A 15,230-nucleotide genomic window follows, 5' to 3' on the forward strand; every position below is an offset into this window, starting at 1 on the left:
GAAATTTCTCCTACCTCTTTTTTCTTCTTCTCTAGCTGGTCCAGTCTAGTATTGGTCCTTTTGCCTGTAGTCCTGCTTTTTTCTACCTCGTATAATCTTTCCAAGTTATGCTTGCTGACATCTATACTTACAATGAGGTTTACAAGTGCTGTTAGAAGCTTCATAGCTGAAAACAAAGAAAAATCCATAAATTTTATGTGTTTCAAAAAACTTTGATAAAGGTCAGTAGTCATTTTGCTTCATTGCTTAATCAGAACCATGGATATGAGTTGTCTAATTTGTATTGGTTATGGAATTATTTTCTTTTCTTGGAATTATTTTCTTATTAAGAGTAACGAGTTCTTGGTCCCTTTTTTTACTTAATATTTTGGCAGAGTTTTATTTTACAATACATAATCAGGAACTCCTAATGTGATTAAAATATGACCGGTGACTACTTTATATTTTTGTTAATGTTTATCTTGATGTTTTGCAGTCACTACCAAGTAAACTATACTCTGAAACTTTCCACAATAGTGACCTGAACAGCTGAAATGAGAGATGTGGGGAAATTGGCAAGGTCTGCTTTTTTAACTGCTGCAGCGCTGTGATCCGAGAAGCTGCACCATATGAAAATCAGGCTGACATGAATAGACCTGCTGACAACCTTTCCCTGCCCAAACCCTACACCAGGCATGTCCAAAGTCCATTTTGGGGGCCTAATCCGGCCCACCAGTCAGTTTAATCCGGCCTCTGTGGCAGTTTATTTCCTGGTCGGCCCTTTGGTCAGTCCTCACGGCCCTTCACTTTATCAAATCTGGCCCTCTTAAAAGTTTGGACACCCCTGCCCTACACCTTAACCAGCTTCGCCAGTACAAGCTACCAAATGTACTACTTCTGAAAAATCATGACAGGTCCAGTTGTGCATACCTGCTAATGTGCTGGTGTGCCGGAATGCTCTGACCATGGACTCTGCCAGGCCCGAAAGGAGAGAGATGATGGTGTCCATCAAATAGTTGTCATAGAGGATGCTGAACTGACACTGCTGCACCAATACGGAAGTGAAATCGCAAAAATTAGTCCTGAACTTCTTCCAGTAGGGCCCTGCCCTCACGAGCGGGTAGTCCTTATCATCCTACAAGAGGTGTAAAACAAGTTGTTGTTAATTAAATTGGTATATCGCCTGATACGCACAGGTCACAGGGTGGTTCACAGGATAAAATCACAATATAAAAACACAATATACATAATCAAAATACAAAACCAGAAACCACCCAACAACCCCCTATGACAAAAACTTATTTATCATCATTATTTATTTGAGTTATTGCCCCCCCTTCAACATAAGGTCTCAGAACTTCCGTAGGCAGTGGAATGACCAAGAGGGCCCCCTCTGCTGATCAAATACACCAGATACATTCTGTAAGGAAGGAAGTAATCTTCCACGTTTTTTGGTGCCTACACCCAACGCTAATGTGAGCACCTTTATTTGGGACCTGGGAACAAAGTGACATCCACAGTGCAGCTGTTTCAAAACAGATGTTATGGGAATTGTAAACGGGACCACAGGGAGTAGTAATCTGGCTGCTGCATTTTGGACCAGTTGAAGTTCCTGAGTCATCTTCAAGAGTGGTTCCATATACAGTCTGGAAGTTCACAGAGCATAGAGTACATGTGTATGGGAAATACATCCAGAAGACAAAAATGTACCGAAGAGTTAGTGATCTGACACGGCTACCCTTCCTGCCTCTGTTCCTTCCCCCAGGCTCACTGCACAGAATAATACAGTCGTACCTTGGAAGTCGAATGAAATCCATTCCGGAAGTCCGTTCGACTTCCAAAACGTTCGGAAACCAAAGTGCAGCTTCTGACTGACTGCAGGAAGTTCCTGCAGCCAATCGGAAGCCCCATCAGTCGTTAGGCTTCCAAAAATAGTTCGCAAACCGGAACAGTCACTTCCGGGTTTGCGGAGTTCAGGAGCCAAAATGTTCAAGAACTAAGCTGTTTGAAAACCAAGGTAGGACTGTACTGTACAAGAGATCAGCACTGTACTAGAAGGATCCTCTGGTCACTACATTTTGTAAGAGTGTGTTCCATAGTTTAACTACTTCCGATTTTCAGCTTCACTAGATAAACTCAAGTTCTAGTGCTATGAGCAAGAGAAAAGCTTCTCCCCATCCACTTCTGATGCACACGGAATTCTGTAAAAGTTACTTTCCATGCACAGAACTAATATGGCTGAAGGTCAGCCCAAGCGGCAGCTGCCACCTTAGCCCTCATCATCAGCTCGAAGAAGGACTATACTAGCTTCAGGCTTCAGCACTGGAACACTACTTCCCACACCTCCCTCTTCCCTGCACTATGATGGCTGAGGGTGGCAGTCTGATCCAGGAATATAATCAAAGGAGCACTGCCTAGGTCTTAGTTTCGAACAATCCTCACTGATTGCCCGTGTTTTGCCTCCTTGCATGAAGGTCATTCCGGACTATTTGGTTAAAGGGAAGAGAGCTGAAGGGTGCTATGCAACTCAGAGGAAAGAGGAAGCAGGAGACATTGCTAATAATTTTGCAAAACGGGTAATAAATGAATAACCAGAGCACTCCTGTTGGAAGTTTTACACATCTCAAAACTGGCTTATGCTCACAGAAAGACCCTGGAATCAGTTTTGGGATAGGTAAAGCAGCAAAAAAAGCAGCCTTGCTGAAGCTTGATCTGGCCCGTGACTGGATAGGATACACCCTGGGAACCCCCGGTACCCTATCATAAGTTCCATTGGAAGAGAGGCGGAATATAAAAGAAATGCAAAGCGTTACCATATCCACTGGCCAAGTAACTGTCAAGATCCAGGGATAGGCCATGAACTTTTTATACTGCAATCCAGTTGCCTACAAGATATAGAGAGGCAAAACAGAATTGAAGCAACAGTATTGCTAAACAAATCTAATTGACAGGAATAAACAAGCACAGTAAAACCCAAGTTTTTAAGGTTCACCATGACCTCATGTGCAAAGCAGTGTGCAATAGCTAAAGTCAGCTAAAGGGTAGGCTACTTGTGCACAGTGCAACACCAATAAAGCTAAGGATCTGGGTGACTGCACAAAGCTTTCATTCCTTTGAGAGTAACAGTGGGATCAGATGCTGTAATCCTTGTGCCAAGTTGATAACCACTGTAGCACATAATACCTCCCCCTCCACACAGTTTGGACAATCGTGTATTTTCGCCTGAAAAGCAAAATATATGTATCTGCCTTCTGCACACACATATAGACCCTTTGTTTGTACTCTTGCAGCATGAGCAGTTAACCATTTTGTCAACTGGGAAGCTGGTTTAATATATGACAATGTTCCGAACTGGCAGAGTTTCCCAGCTTGGACAAAACATAAAATTGTGTTTAATTAGATATTTCCAAGTTTAGATATTGCATCGTTTCTTTTAAGAAACATTATATCTATTGATGGGAAGTTATATAAAATTAAACAGTGTTTTTATGGTTTAAGGTTGTTGTTAAACCACTATGATATAGTTATACAATGCAGCAGTGAGTGTGTGTATGTATCTATATTTCTATCTATATATTTAGAAAATAAACAATTTAAAACTTTTGAATAAGCTTATCAACAATCAGCAGCTTAAAAGTGTTTTCATACAAGCAGAACCCACCTCATCAAATGTCTCTGTCATTTTCTGCATCACATCGCAATTCTGCGAACTTTGGAACATTTCTGCTGTAACCATTCCTACGTAAGTAACCATAGAAATAAAAATTTAACTGAACAAAGTATGCCAGCATAGACACAAACTCTATTTTAAAACAAGGTCTCTGAATATACAGGACTCCAAAAGCCAGGAATTCCTTCCTGGCTTTTGGAAGGAAACACAAGGGCTCCAGAACCTTGCCAGAGTTCTCATGCCTCCTTTCCCAAAGTCCATCACAGGGAACCTGTGATCACAGCTTTCCGTGCATGAGGTTTGTGTGTGTGTAAATAAATAGAGAGTGGGCGTCCGCTGCCCTTCATTTATGAATGTATTTTTCCCCACCCAGGAAAAGCTGTGATCAAATAAGCACAAGATGCGAAATACCTGTAATAATATTTCTAGCCAGTCAGGAGGTGGAGGAGAGGAAAGGGGGGGTGCAAATGCAACACTTTTTTGGGTCTCAGAAGGGAAATTGAAGGCATAGAAAAAAATCTAGACGGAATGAGGAGAGGGGGTCTCAAATTGTTCTAAGTCTCCCCCCCCCCAGGCTTTCACATCTCTAGTCCCAGGCTCATTCCAATCCATGATTGCAGTAGCAGGCCATCAGTGTGGACCGTGGCTACTTTCTGATGCATTAAGTTGCTACCAGTAACCAACAAGGAGAGAGGAAAGGCAGCAGAGAGGTCACTGTGGTCACTGCGCAGTGGCAAAGCCAATCCAACATTCCCACCGCTACGCCTGCACCGTGCCAGCCTCCCTGCCGCATTGTCCCTCTCCCTCTCTGTTACTGGCAGTGACCTCCACCTCGGGAATCCAATTAAGCAACACCGCCCCACCCTACAGGGTATAACCATATGCACACAGTGCTAAAACTAAGAATAGCTAATGCAGTGCCATCTATTTTTGAACTCCCAGGATCCCTGATCCCACTTGCTGGGCTTGGTGGAAGCTGCTCTCTTACAACATCTGGAGGCACAGTGCAGCCTCCCTCTGTGCTAAAACACCAACAGTTCAGCGTTTCATGTGAACGCAGCCAATATTTGTAACTTTCCAGACCTCATTTTAAATGTGTGACTTATTCTCCAACCACTGGTTAAGATAGCTTTTAAACACAACTATTTGTACTAGTGGGACGCGGGTGGCGCTGTGGGTTAAACCACAGAGCCTAGGACTTGCCGGTCAGAAGGTTGGCAGTTTGAATCCCTGTGACGGGGTGAGCTTCCGTTGCTCGGTCCCTGCTCCTGCCAACCTAGCAGTTTGAAAGCACGTCAAAGTACAAGTAGATAAATAGGTGAGAAGGTAAACGGCGTTTCCGTGCGCTGCTCTGGTTCACCAGAAGCGGATTAGTCATGCTGGCTACATGACCCAGAAGCTGTACACCGGCTCCCTCAGCCAATAAAGTGAGATGAGCGCCGCAACCCCAGAGTCGGTCACGACTGGACCTAATGGTCAGGAGTCCCTTTACCTTTACCTATTTGTACTAGTGGTTATGCTCATCTATCTATTTTCTCCACTTCTTCTCCTCTGCATTTCTACTCTACCTTTCTGCTTCCACAGCTCTAAATTCAGAACCCGAGTTGTATGGAATAGCCACATCTTAGCAAATGCATGCCAGATTCTGAATTAAGAGGATCCCCAAACAGGAATTAGCTACACACACACACACACACACACACACACACACATCGTTGCCCTCAGAAAGCATGGGAATAAAAAATTACCTCGGCAACCTGAGCACTGGATGAAAAAGTTGATGAGATCCAGAAGTGCCACATCTCGATCGTTTTTGTAGGCTTCAATCCAGTCATCTACCACAGACTGAACCACATTGCAAAAAGGCAACAGATTAAAAAACTAGAAACAGACAGTATCAAACTCCCGCATAACCTTGGAAGCTGATGTACCTGCATAGCGCTTTTGCCCATGATGACCACCTCAAACAATGTAACTGCTTCAACCACTTCTCCATTTTGCAGCTGGTTTGGCCGTCTACCATCTGAAGGGTGTCTTCTTCTGTTTTCACATTGTTCTCGGATTTTTCTCTTACCTCTCTACAGCAATAAAGCGTTAAGTGGCTGTATGAATGAGCTATCACGGGTCACAGTCAGAAATTTCACCTTACTTTAAACACAATGCCCCTCTATCATTTCTGAAGCTAGAGGTCCCAGTTCAGACACAGGGACTCATGCTAACATCTTTACATGGTAGGAGCTAGGATTGTGGTGCTTAGCATGTGCTCTCCAAATGAAGATTGTAACCATGTGTCCAAATGCCTGAAATCATGCCCGCACACTCAGAAATCAAATGGAATGGTCTCCCTCGGGATGTTGTGGACTCTCCTTCCTTGGAGGTTTTTAAGCAGAGGTTGGACGACCATCTGTCATGGATGTTTTAGCTGAGTTTCCTGCACTGCAGGGGGTTGGACTAGAATTCAGTGTTGGCCAAACTTGGCACTCCAGCTGTTTTGGGACTACGACTCCCACCATCCTTAGCGAACAGGACCAGTGGTCAGGGATGTTGGGAATTGTAGTCCCAAAACAGCTGGAGGGCCAAGTTTGGCCACCACTGGACTAGATGAACCTTGGGGTCCCTTCCAACTCTACAATTCTATTATTCTATGGTGAACAGGCATGTGTCAAGTCAGCCATCCCTTGCGGAGTAAATTCACTTACATTTTATGCAACTTAATAGCAAATAATTTCAACTGCATATACTTCAATCAGAGGGAAACGGCAGAAACCTAAAAGTAGTAAGGAAAACATGGGGCATCTAGTCCAATTCCTTGCCCTTTCTTTCGTTCTCTCTCCCTCTCCACAAATGTGTGAATGTCTGGAAATTCATTGGTGAATGATGATACTCAGTGACACTCAACATTCATTTATGTATACCTAAAAATTGTAAGGCGGGGAGAGATCTATTTATGGGCATGCACAAATATCATCTGAGATTGTTTATGTTGGTATGGGACTACTGACATTCAACAGTTGTAGACAATATAAATCATTCATGAAGAATCAACTGTATACCCAGTCTAACCCTAAGTTATGCGTACAATACAACGAGATCCAGGGAAGCACATTCCTTGTCCTGTCCACTTAGTGAAATTATAGAACAAGCAGAAACTTACAAAAGTTTTAACATTGCCATTTCTCAAGCAGCTGCCGTTCTGCACTGTAGATTCAGAGACAACCTCCTCATGGATCCCATTTTCTCTGAGTCATTAGAAAAAGAAAAAGAAAGATCGTTTGAAGAAAGAGAGCAATCTCTATTGAGTTGCGGGCTTTAAGAACTGTTATCCTAGAGTCCCCTCCACACATCCTTTATTTTGTGCATTTGTGATTATTAATGCTCCTGACAGTATCAAGGTGGTTATATGTAATGCTTCTTTCAATACTGTTTGTGCCTGTAAAAGTTCTGGGGTGGACATACAGCTTTGTTTGCAATCAGTGCATGTTCTGTAGTTTCCTGCTGAAATCCTGTAACTTTTCATACCATAAATATTCCAGGGGTATGTGTCCTATTTCTGTCACACTCTGGTGCAAGAGTGCCCCCTCCAGATGGCAATAATAAGGTAACATGGGGAAAGCATCACAGAACAACCAATCAAGTTGAATGATGTGCACTACAAATCCACTGATAACAAACTACTGTTACACCAATGACATGTTGCAGAATATACCCACTAAAAAAAAAAATCACCTATCTGGTGGGATGATAAAGCTGCAATCCTATACAATTATTTGGGAATAATTAAGTTCTGATGAACTCGAGTTCATCAGAACTTAATTATTCCCAAATAATTGTATAGGATTGCAGCTTTACCATCCCTCCAAATATACATATACATATACATATACATATACATATACATACGCATACGCATACGCATACACATATACATATACATATACATATACATATACATATACATATATATAGGATTGCACTGTAAGGCTCTTTTGAGGACCAAGTTGCTACTTAAACTGACTCAAAACCCCTGAAAGGAAATGCTGAATATTAAGAGCTAATATTTTTTCAGTTTTTAAGGTGTTTTTTAAACGTTCTTCTTTTTACAGGGCAAACAAATTAGTTGTCTTGTGTTGTTGCAACTACAGGCAACAAAGGGCCAAACTACATGTTACACAGAAGTCACAACTTCTTATGAATGAAAAGCAACTGCAGGAAACTGCAATCAGGAGCAAAGGGGGTGCTAAACCCCTTCCCCTCCTGCTTTTTGTCCATTAAAAATTCCCACCAGTCACTTTTTTTTCCCCACGGAGAAAAAGATATATGTTCCCTTATCATTTTCCCCATGGGAGACAAAACAGCTTCAAGAGCGGGTGTGAAATCCAATGTAGCACAACAGAGCTTCAACTTACTCTTCTCCCCCTGCAGTCTCCTGCTTGCGCTCCCCCAAAATCTGATCCGTAAGGTTCGGGGACTGTCCAGAACAGATTTTGGAGACACATACGGTTGGAGAAGAAGCTAAACTGGAAGTCCCATTACACGTGTTGATTTCTGTTGGATGCTGCCCAGCATTTCTTAAACAGACAAAAAGCAAAAGATGTCAGGGTTAAGCAGTCACTCTACCACTTCCACTTTTTATTCATAATATAAATAAACAGGAAACTGTTTACATATTCCCTTTGTAACATCTAGTCTGTTGCATACTATGAAACCATGTCAATGATGCCACTTTGAAATTCACTATACCCTAAAGATTTTTTTTGGGGGGGTGTTAAATAATCCCAATCACAGAAACTTTGTTGGTCTACCTTCTTAAAACAAAACAAAACCTATCCTTTTGTCAAGTGCATTAGACTTCTATAAAAAATTTCCCAACCTCTGCATGGACAAACACATAGGCTAGCTTAATTGTTTGGGCTTGTGCTGCCTATTAAGACAAAGAAAAAAGTAGCAAATCCACACACTGCCTTCCTCACTCAAATTAGTATTAATACATGCCAATGACTCACATGATTTTTACCCTAGCTTTCCTCACTTCTTCCAGGAGAGGCTGTTCCAACAGAGTGAATGGATCACTGCCCCACCAACCTCAGTCTGCCCTCAGCTAGCCCCCAACCTGTCTGCCTTCTTTCTTAAAATTGCCACCTTCCACCCTTAGTCTCTGTGACATCCTTATAGAACTCAACGGAGGTGAAGATGGGTGTAAAACTAGCATTAGTTCACCCTGCCTTGTTGATGAATTTTGGAAGACGGTTGGTAGTTCACCACACTTCAACCAGTGTGATGTATCAGATGAGCATGCAGTGCCCCAGGAGAGCCTTTAGAGGTTATCTGCTCCAAGCAGAACAGCTTCCTCAAGAGTCCCCAGTTAAGGGGGGAACTCCTCTCCCACACAGCTCAAAGTAACAGTGATTGTTGCCTCCAGGGACAAGACAAAGCTAAACACTGCTATCTACTATATACTGCCCCTTCTGGTCTTTGAACAGATCCACAAACACGATCACCATGCTATCTAATACTGCTGTGTAAAAAAACAACCACCCAGCCTCTTCCCCTGACTCTCAGAGATTCAGAGTCAGACCCTAGAACAAGGATGTAATGAGATACACGCCCTACAGACTATTATGTCTGCCTCTACATTCCTGAACCAATGGGAGGGTGAATGATTCAGCAAGTCATACAATCAACCCTGCTGGTGTTGATAGGGTAACTCACTGCACCTGGCACTCTTATCTCAGAGCATCCAGCAAGCATAGGGGATGTGCTAACTCAAGACATGGGCCAAACACTCTGTAATTTAACCCACTGTTCACATTACACCAAGATGTTGGTCATTGGTTCTGGCTTTGCCTGTCATTGGCCTCCTCGTCCAATGGGCACCAGCCACCACTACTTCTGTCCACATGCAACTTTACACGTTACATATGTCTCAAAGCAAGAAGTGCTTACATACTTTGCAGCTATTCAACCAAAGCAAAATAGGAGAGGGTATCTGCTTTACATCATGGGGGGGCGGGGCGGGGCGGGGAGGGTATTTAACTCTCCATCCATAAATCAGTCTCTAGCTTCCTTTAATCTCTGCTTCACAAACTGAACATACAAGCACAAGTCAAAGCAGGGGTCAGCAACCCATAGGCTCACCCATCTGGCTCACCAATGCTTTTCTTCCAATTTGTACAGCATGTGCTGCTGTCTGAAGGAGAAATGGGAGGAAATGCTTCTGACAGGGGAAAGGCTTTGCAAAGTAGGTGTAGCCTATAAGCCTTCTGCTGCCTTCCTCCAAGTTAAAAAACAAACAAACTGCCATACCAGGCTACAAGTTAGGGTAAAATAGTCCCACAACCAAAACCAGCTGGCTCAGCTTCCACTGAACTTTGACCCAAATGCAGGGCACTCAGAAAAAGTTGGAGAGCAACACTGCATGAGCCAGCCATGCCAAGAGTTTGTGGCTAACTCTTGCTGGGAACACAAACCATGGTCTGAACTTACAAATCTATGGGCAAACTGTGGTTTAGAGTCACTTGATTGCTACCATTTTGCATTTGGCCAGCACTCCACTTTTTAAGGAGGTACCAGCACAAACTACTTTCCACTTCACTCAATTTCCGAGTCAGTTTTGATGGTTTGTCAATTCAGACATTATATTCAACAACTTTGGGGTTTGTCCTGGCAACCCTAAATTATACTAACTCAGCCTTCTCCAAACTGATGTTATATTTTATCCCAGTGGATTCCTTCTTATTTTAACTTTGATCTTATTAAGTTTTGCTGGCGTTGTTAAATGTTAAGATATATTAAACATGAAACTATACAATTGTATCATATTAAAATTATAAACTGACAAGCAACATTTTTAATGTATGAGCACACACACACCACTCCAGACCACTAAAATAAAATAAACTTCTCAATAAAAGCAACAAGATAAGTTCTGTACGCTACTGTCAAAAGTCTTACTTGTGGTTGGGGAGATTGGCAACGGAATTGGGCTCTGCTATCATTTTCGCTACATCCTCTCAGCAGCACAGAAAGCAAGTCATTCTGATCAGACGCTTCATCGTGAAAAAGAATATTTGCAACAGCAATTCAAATTCATTTTCTTCAGCTCTCCTCAGAACAGCAGAACTGCACAATTTTTTTTAAAAAAAGCAGACAATACACACCATAAAATTACAATATAATATGTTAATAGCAGCAGTTCAAAAATACAACAGTAAAATTATATTTTAGCAACATTGCTAAGAGGAGAATCTAATCGGCATTACTTACAATCCCACAAGACAAAAGTCGCTGAAATAATAGCATTTCTGAAGACTAGCCATCATTCAACATGCAGTACGCAATCTTTTGTGTTACACAGAAATAATTCTTGAAACATAACCAGAGATCAGTGGCATAGCGTGGGTTGTCAGCACCCGGGGCAAGGCAAGTAATTTGCGCCCCCTAACCCATGGATTTGCGCCCCCTAACCCTAACCCCCAGATGTTGCGCCCGGTGCGGCCGGGCCCCCCCCCTGCACCCCCCACGCTACGCCACTGCCAGAGATTACACTGTTTCTCAACGTTTCGCAACATTATTAGGTCAATCATTCATTCATTTGCATGCCACTCTTCCACAAGAAAAATCCTGCTCAAAGCAGCTGACAACAAAGAAACAGGAATGCATTTCTCCCAGGCCTCTGGTTAAGTGGGAGGGTTACTGTTTTTATTTGATACCATTTTTTGTATTTTTGTGTTCTTATATTATAAACTGCCCCTGTGATCCTCAGAGGAAGGGCAGCATAAAAATTAAGTAAATAAATTTTAAAATTGAGACAAACACTACAGAACAATTTCATAGTAACACAGCAAGAATTTCATAACATAGTGTATGTTATAATAAAACAGTAACATAGTCTTCTTCATAGATACTTTGTGTCTTAAGACAGGAGTGATAGTATAGTACAGTTGTACCTCGGGATGCGAACGGGATCCGTTCTGAAGCCCCGTTCGCATCCTGAACAGAACATAAGACACAACTGCGCATCTGCGCAGGTCGTGTTTCGCCGCTTCCGTGCATGCCATCATTTTTACCACCTGCGCATGCGTGAGCGGCGAAACCCGGAAGTAACACGCTCCATTACTTCCTGGTCGCTGCGGAGCGCAACCCGAAGATACTTATCATGAAGCATACAGTGGTGCCTCGCAAGACGAAATTAATTCGTTCCGCAAGTTTTTTCTTCTTGCGAGTTTTTCGTCTTGCGAAGCACGGTTTCCCATAGGAATGCATTGAAAATCAATTAATGCGTTCCTATGGAGACCGCTTGCCAGGCTGGCGGTGCGGAGAAGGGCTTTTCTCCCCACCGCAAGCCTTCAGGACAGGTACGGGAACAGAGGGGAAGGCGCGCAGCTCCTCTGTTCCCGGGGCTTGCTGTGGGAGGAGGGTTTTTCCTCCCCACGCCAACATTCAGAACAGCATTCTGAAAGCTGACGGTGGGAAGGAAAACCCTCCTCCCACCGCAAGTTCTCAGGACAGCCATCCGAGGAGGTATCTCCGCCCACCGGCAGCCTTCGGAAGGCTGCTCCGAAGGCTGGCGGCAGGAGGAGGTCTGTCCGCCCCACCGCCAGCCTTTGGAGCAGCCATCCCGGGAGGAGGTCTCTCCGCCCCACCGGCAGCCTTCGGAGGAGGTCCGAGGACAGTGGGGAAGACGCGCTGCGCTTCCCCGCTGTCCCGAAGATTTCCCTATGGGCTTTCGTCTTGCGAAGCAAGCCCATAGGAAAATTCGTTTTGCGAAGCGCCTCCAAAACGGAAAACCCTTTCGTCTAGCGGGTTTTCCGTCTTGCGAGGCGTTCGTCTTGCGGGGCACCACTGTACTTATCCTGAGGTATGACTGTACAAACTTAATCCGTTCCAGAAGTCCGTTCTTAAACCAAAGCATTCTTAAACAAAGGCGTGCTTTCCCCTAGCAGTGGGGGACTCAATTTACAAATGGAACACGCTCAACAGGAAGCAAAACATGTTCTGCTTCCAAGGCAAAGTTCACAAACCAAAACACCTACTTCCGGGTTTGCAGTGTTCTTAATCCAAGTTGCTCATAAACTAAGCTGTTGTAGCATAGCAGCTAGGAGACTATGTTATGAATCTGTTCAGATCTCACTAGGTGAACTCTCTCCCCACCACTAACCTCCAGCTTTATTTACCTTTATTAGGCTGTGTGCAAGCCACACATTAAAAGGGCACGACTTCCCCCAAAGTATCCTGAGAGCTGTAGTTTTCTAAGGATGTTATGAATTACCAGGATACTTTAAGGAAGCCAGGTGCTTTTACTATCCCTTCAGGATTGGCATGAGATTAGTGGTTGGGGCTGAAATTGCATGCGACCAACCCCACAACCTTGCATGCACACACATTGGCAAACATCCCTCCTCAACTGATCCAGGCAGACCAGCTGTAATCTGCTTATCAGCCCCACTTCACACACCAAAAGAGCAATCAGATGAAGGAAAGAAAGCTATTTGTATCCCAATCTAGGCACCTCAGCACATGTCTGCTTTATTTTTTATCATTTTTATTTGTTGCCCTTGTTGACAAAATGAACGAGGTCTTGGGCTGCAGAACAATGTGCTAATTAGTCTTCCAAGGTTGCTTAAAGATAACAAGTAAACAATGTGCATGAATGCAGGAAAGCACTATACAAAGTTCGGTATTATTATGCATTGAAGTTTCAAGTCACAGGGAGACCACCTGTGGCAAAAATTTGATTGGTAATACATTTGGGACAGACATAAGAAAATGTTTCTTCACATAGGGTGTAATCAAGGAACCACATGTACACCACCGTGTGTTCCATTATGGAAGAAAAGCGCGTAATACAGTGGTACCTCTGGTTGCGAACGGGATCCGTTCCGGAGCCCCATTCGCAGCATGAGCAGAGCACAAGCCACAGCTGCACGTCTGCGCATGACGTCATTTTGAGTGAACATGCGTGAGCGGCGAAACCCAAAAGTAACCCATTCCAGTACTTCCGCGTCTCCGCGGGACGCAATCTGAAAAGACGTAACCTGAACCGAATGTAACAAGAGGTACGACTGTAGAATAAAAAATAAATATGTGGTTATGATGACCACAGGCTTTGATGTCCTTAAAAGCTGATTAGGCCTAAATGGGACCCTCAAGGATAAAGGTTTCATACCACTAAATAGGTACGAGGAGAGGCTGACAACAGCCAGGGAGAGTGATCACTTTCATAGACCTGCCGGTAGGCCTAGTAAATGCACCTGCCTGCAGGAAATCTGGCCTAGATAAGCCTTTCGTCTGATCCAACAGGTTTCTTCTTACCTCCTTAATTTCTATTGAAATTCTCCAAGTCACTGTCTTTCAGCCTAATGTGCCTCAGAAGGTTGTTGTGCGGATAAAACAGGGAATGGAGAACCGTGTACACCACCTTTGAGTTCCTTGGGAGGAAAATGCTGGTGGGGAAAGAAAGAAAGAAAGAAAGAAAGAAAGAAAGAGAGAAAGAAAGAAAGAAAGAAAGAAAGAAAGAAAGAAAATTTCACCAGTGGCACAATGACAAAATTCATTCTACATCTACCTCATTTGAAACCGTTGCTTCGTGCGTTATGAAATATAATACACAGAAAAAAGAGATTGCTATATAAATACGATTTACCAAAGAGAAAATAATCCCCTTTTAAAAAAGAGATTTTTTTAAAGGTGGGGGGGTGGAGAGAAATCTACAGCTGTTTAGAATAGGGCATATAATTCAGAAAAGGAAATATTTTTACAGTTATCATGACTGGCAGCTAAAGAGGAAGTACAACCCAAATACAGAATGATTACTATGATTATCATTAATTATACCCCGCCCATCTGGCTAGGTTTCCCCAGCCAGGGCAAAGGAAAGTATGTTCTTGGGAAGGAGCAAGGCAAGATTTGAATGCAAAAAAAAGATATTCCCAAAGAACAAGATGAGATTGTCGTCATTCGGGGGGGGGGCGGGGGGTTGAGACTCCTGTGTCCTTAACCACACCAGAAAATCAACAGGTACAAATTTCACACGGGGCAGGTGGGTGGGAGGGGCCGGAATAGGGTGCAAAAAACTTCCAGCGGTTGAATTCCTGCCCTGTTCGGAAACTCCCACCCAACCTTGTAAGCTGCGAAGAGGCTGCGAAGTGGAGCAGAGCGCAACGAAGCGGGAGAAGCAGGAGCAGAAAGGAAGAGAAATTCGCCGCGCAAGGCGGAAAGAGATGGAAAGGGGCGACGACCGAGAACGCGGCGGGTCACGCGCGCCGGAGCGTTGCGCAAGCAAGGGAGCCAACGGCGTCGCGCAAGCGCGTCCCTCCTCAGCCCGGACACTACCCGCCCGCCCGCCCGCCCGCGAGCGCGCCCCCCTACCCTTCTGCTGGCCGACAACGGCCCAGGCGAAGGCCCGGTTCTGACACGGGCGGAGCGGCCCGCCCCAGCGTTCAATCACAGCAGCGGCACGAGCCCCGCCCTCAAAAGGCGCTCGAAGCTCCCCGATCCCTCCTCATCATCACGTGCCGCGACTTACCCAATAGGAACGAGATTTCCGCTTTGGAACGCTCTTCCTTCAAGCCCCGCCCCTCTC

The 15,230-nt window shown here is 44.1% G+C and overlaps 1 protein-coding gene across 5 annotated transcripts in view; it reads right to left on the reverse strand.

Annotated features, from left to right (window-relative positions):
- LOC307214060 (cohesin subunit SA-2-like) overlaps positions 1-15,135 on the reverse strand; it is a 61,248-nt gene extending 46,113 nt beyond the window's left edge. For 2 of the 5 annotated variants that reach the window (XM_079972462.1, XM_079972460.1), the window contains exons 1-11: positions 15,017-15,135; positions 13,961-14,076; positions 10,601-10,768; positions 8,056-8,217; positions 6,804-6,888; positions 5,581-5,727; positions 5,398-5,494; positions 3,641-3,717; positions 2,793-2,864; positions 910-1,114; positions 15-166 (exon numbers count right to left, since the gene is read on the reverse strand). In XM_079972462.1, the coding sequence (XP_079828588.1) occupies positions 15-166; positions 910-1,114; positions 2,793-2,864; positions 3,641-3,717; positions 5,398-5,494; positions 5,581-5,727; positions 6,804-6,888; positions 8,056-8,217; positions 10,601-10,644 (1,041 nt within the window). In that variant the 5' untranslated portion in view covers positions 10,645-10,768; positions 13,961-14,076; positions 15,017-15,135. The remainder of the gene's footprint in view (positions 1-14; positions 167-909; positions 1,115-2,792; positions 2,865-3,640; positions 3,718-5,397; positions 5,495-5,580; positions 5,728-6,803; positions 6,889-8,055; positions 8,218-10,600; positions 10,769-13,960; positions 14,077-15,016) is intronic. The other 3 variants (XM_079972464.1, XM_079972463.1, XM_079972461.1) reach the window with 2 other exon arrangements.
- Positions 15,136-15,230: the final 95 nt, after the last annotated feature.

This window comes from Podarcis cretensis, assembly GCF_951804945.1.
Source record: "Podarcis cretensis genome assembly, chromosome: 4".
NCBI classification, from domain to species: Eukaryota; Metazoa; Chordata; class Lepidosauria; order Squamata; family Lacertidae; genus Podarcis; species Podarcis cretensis.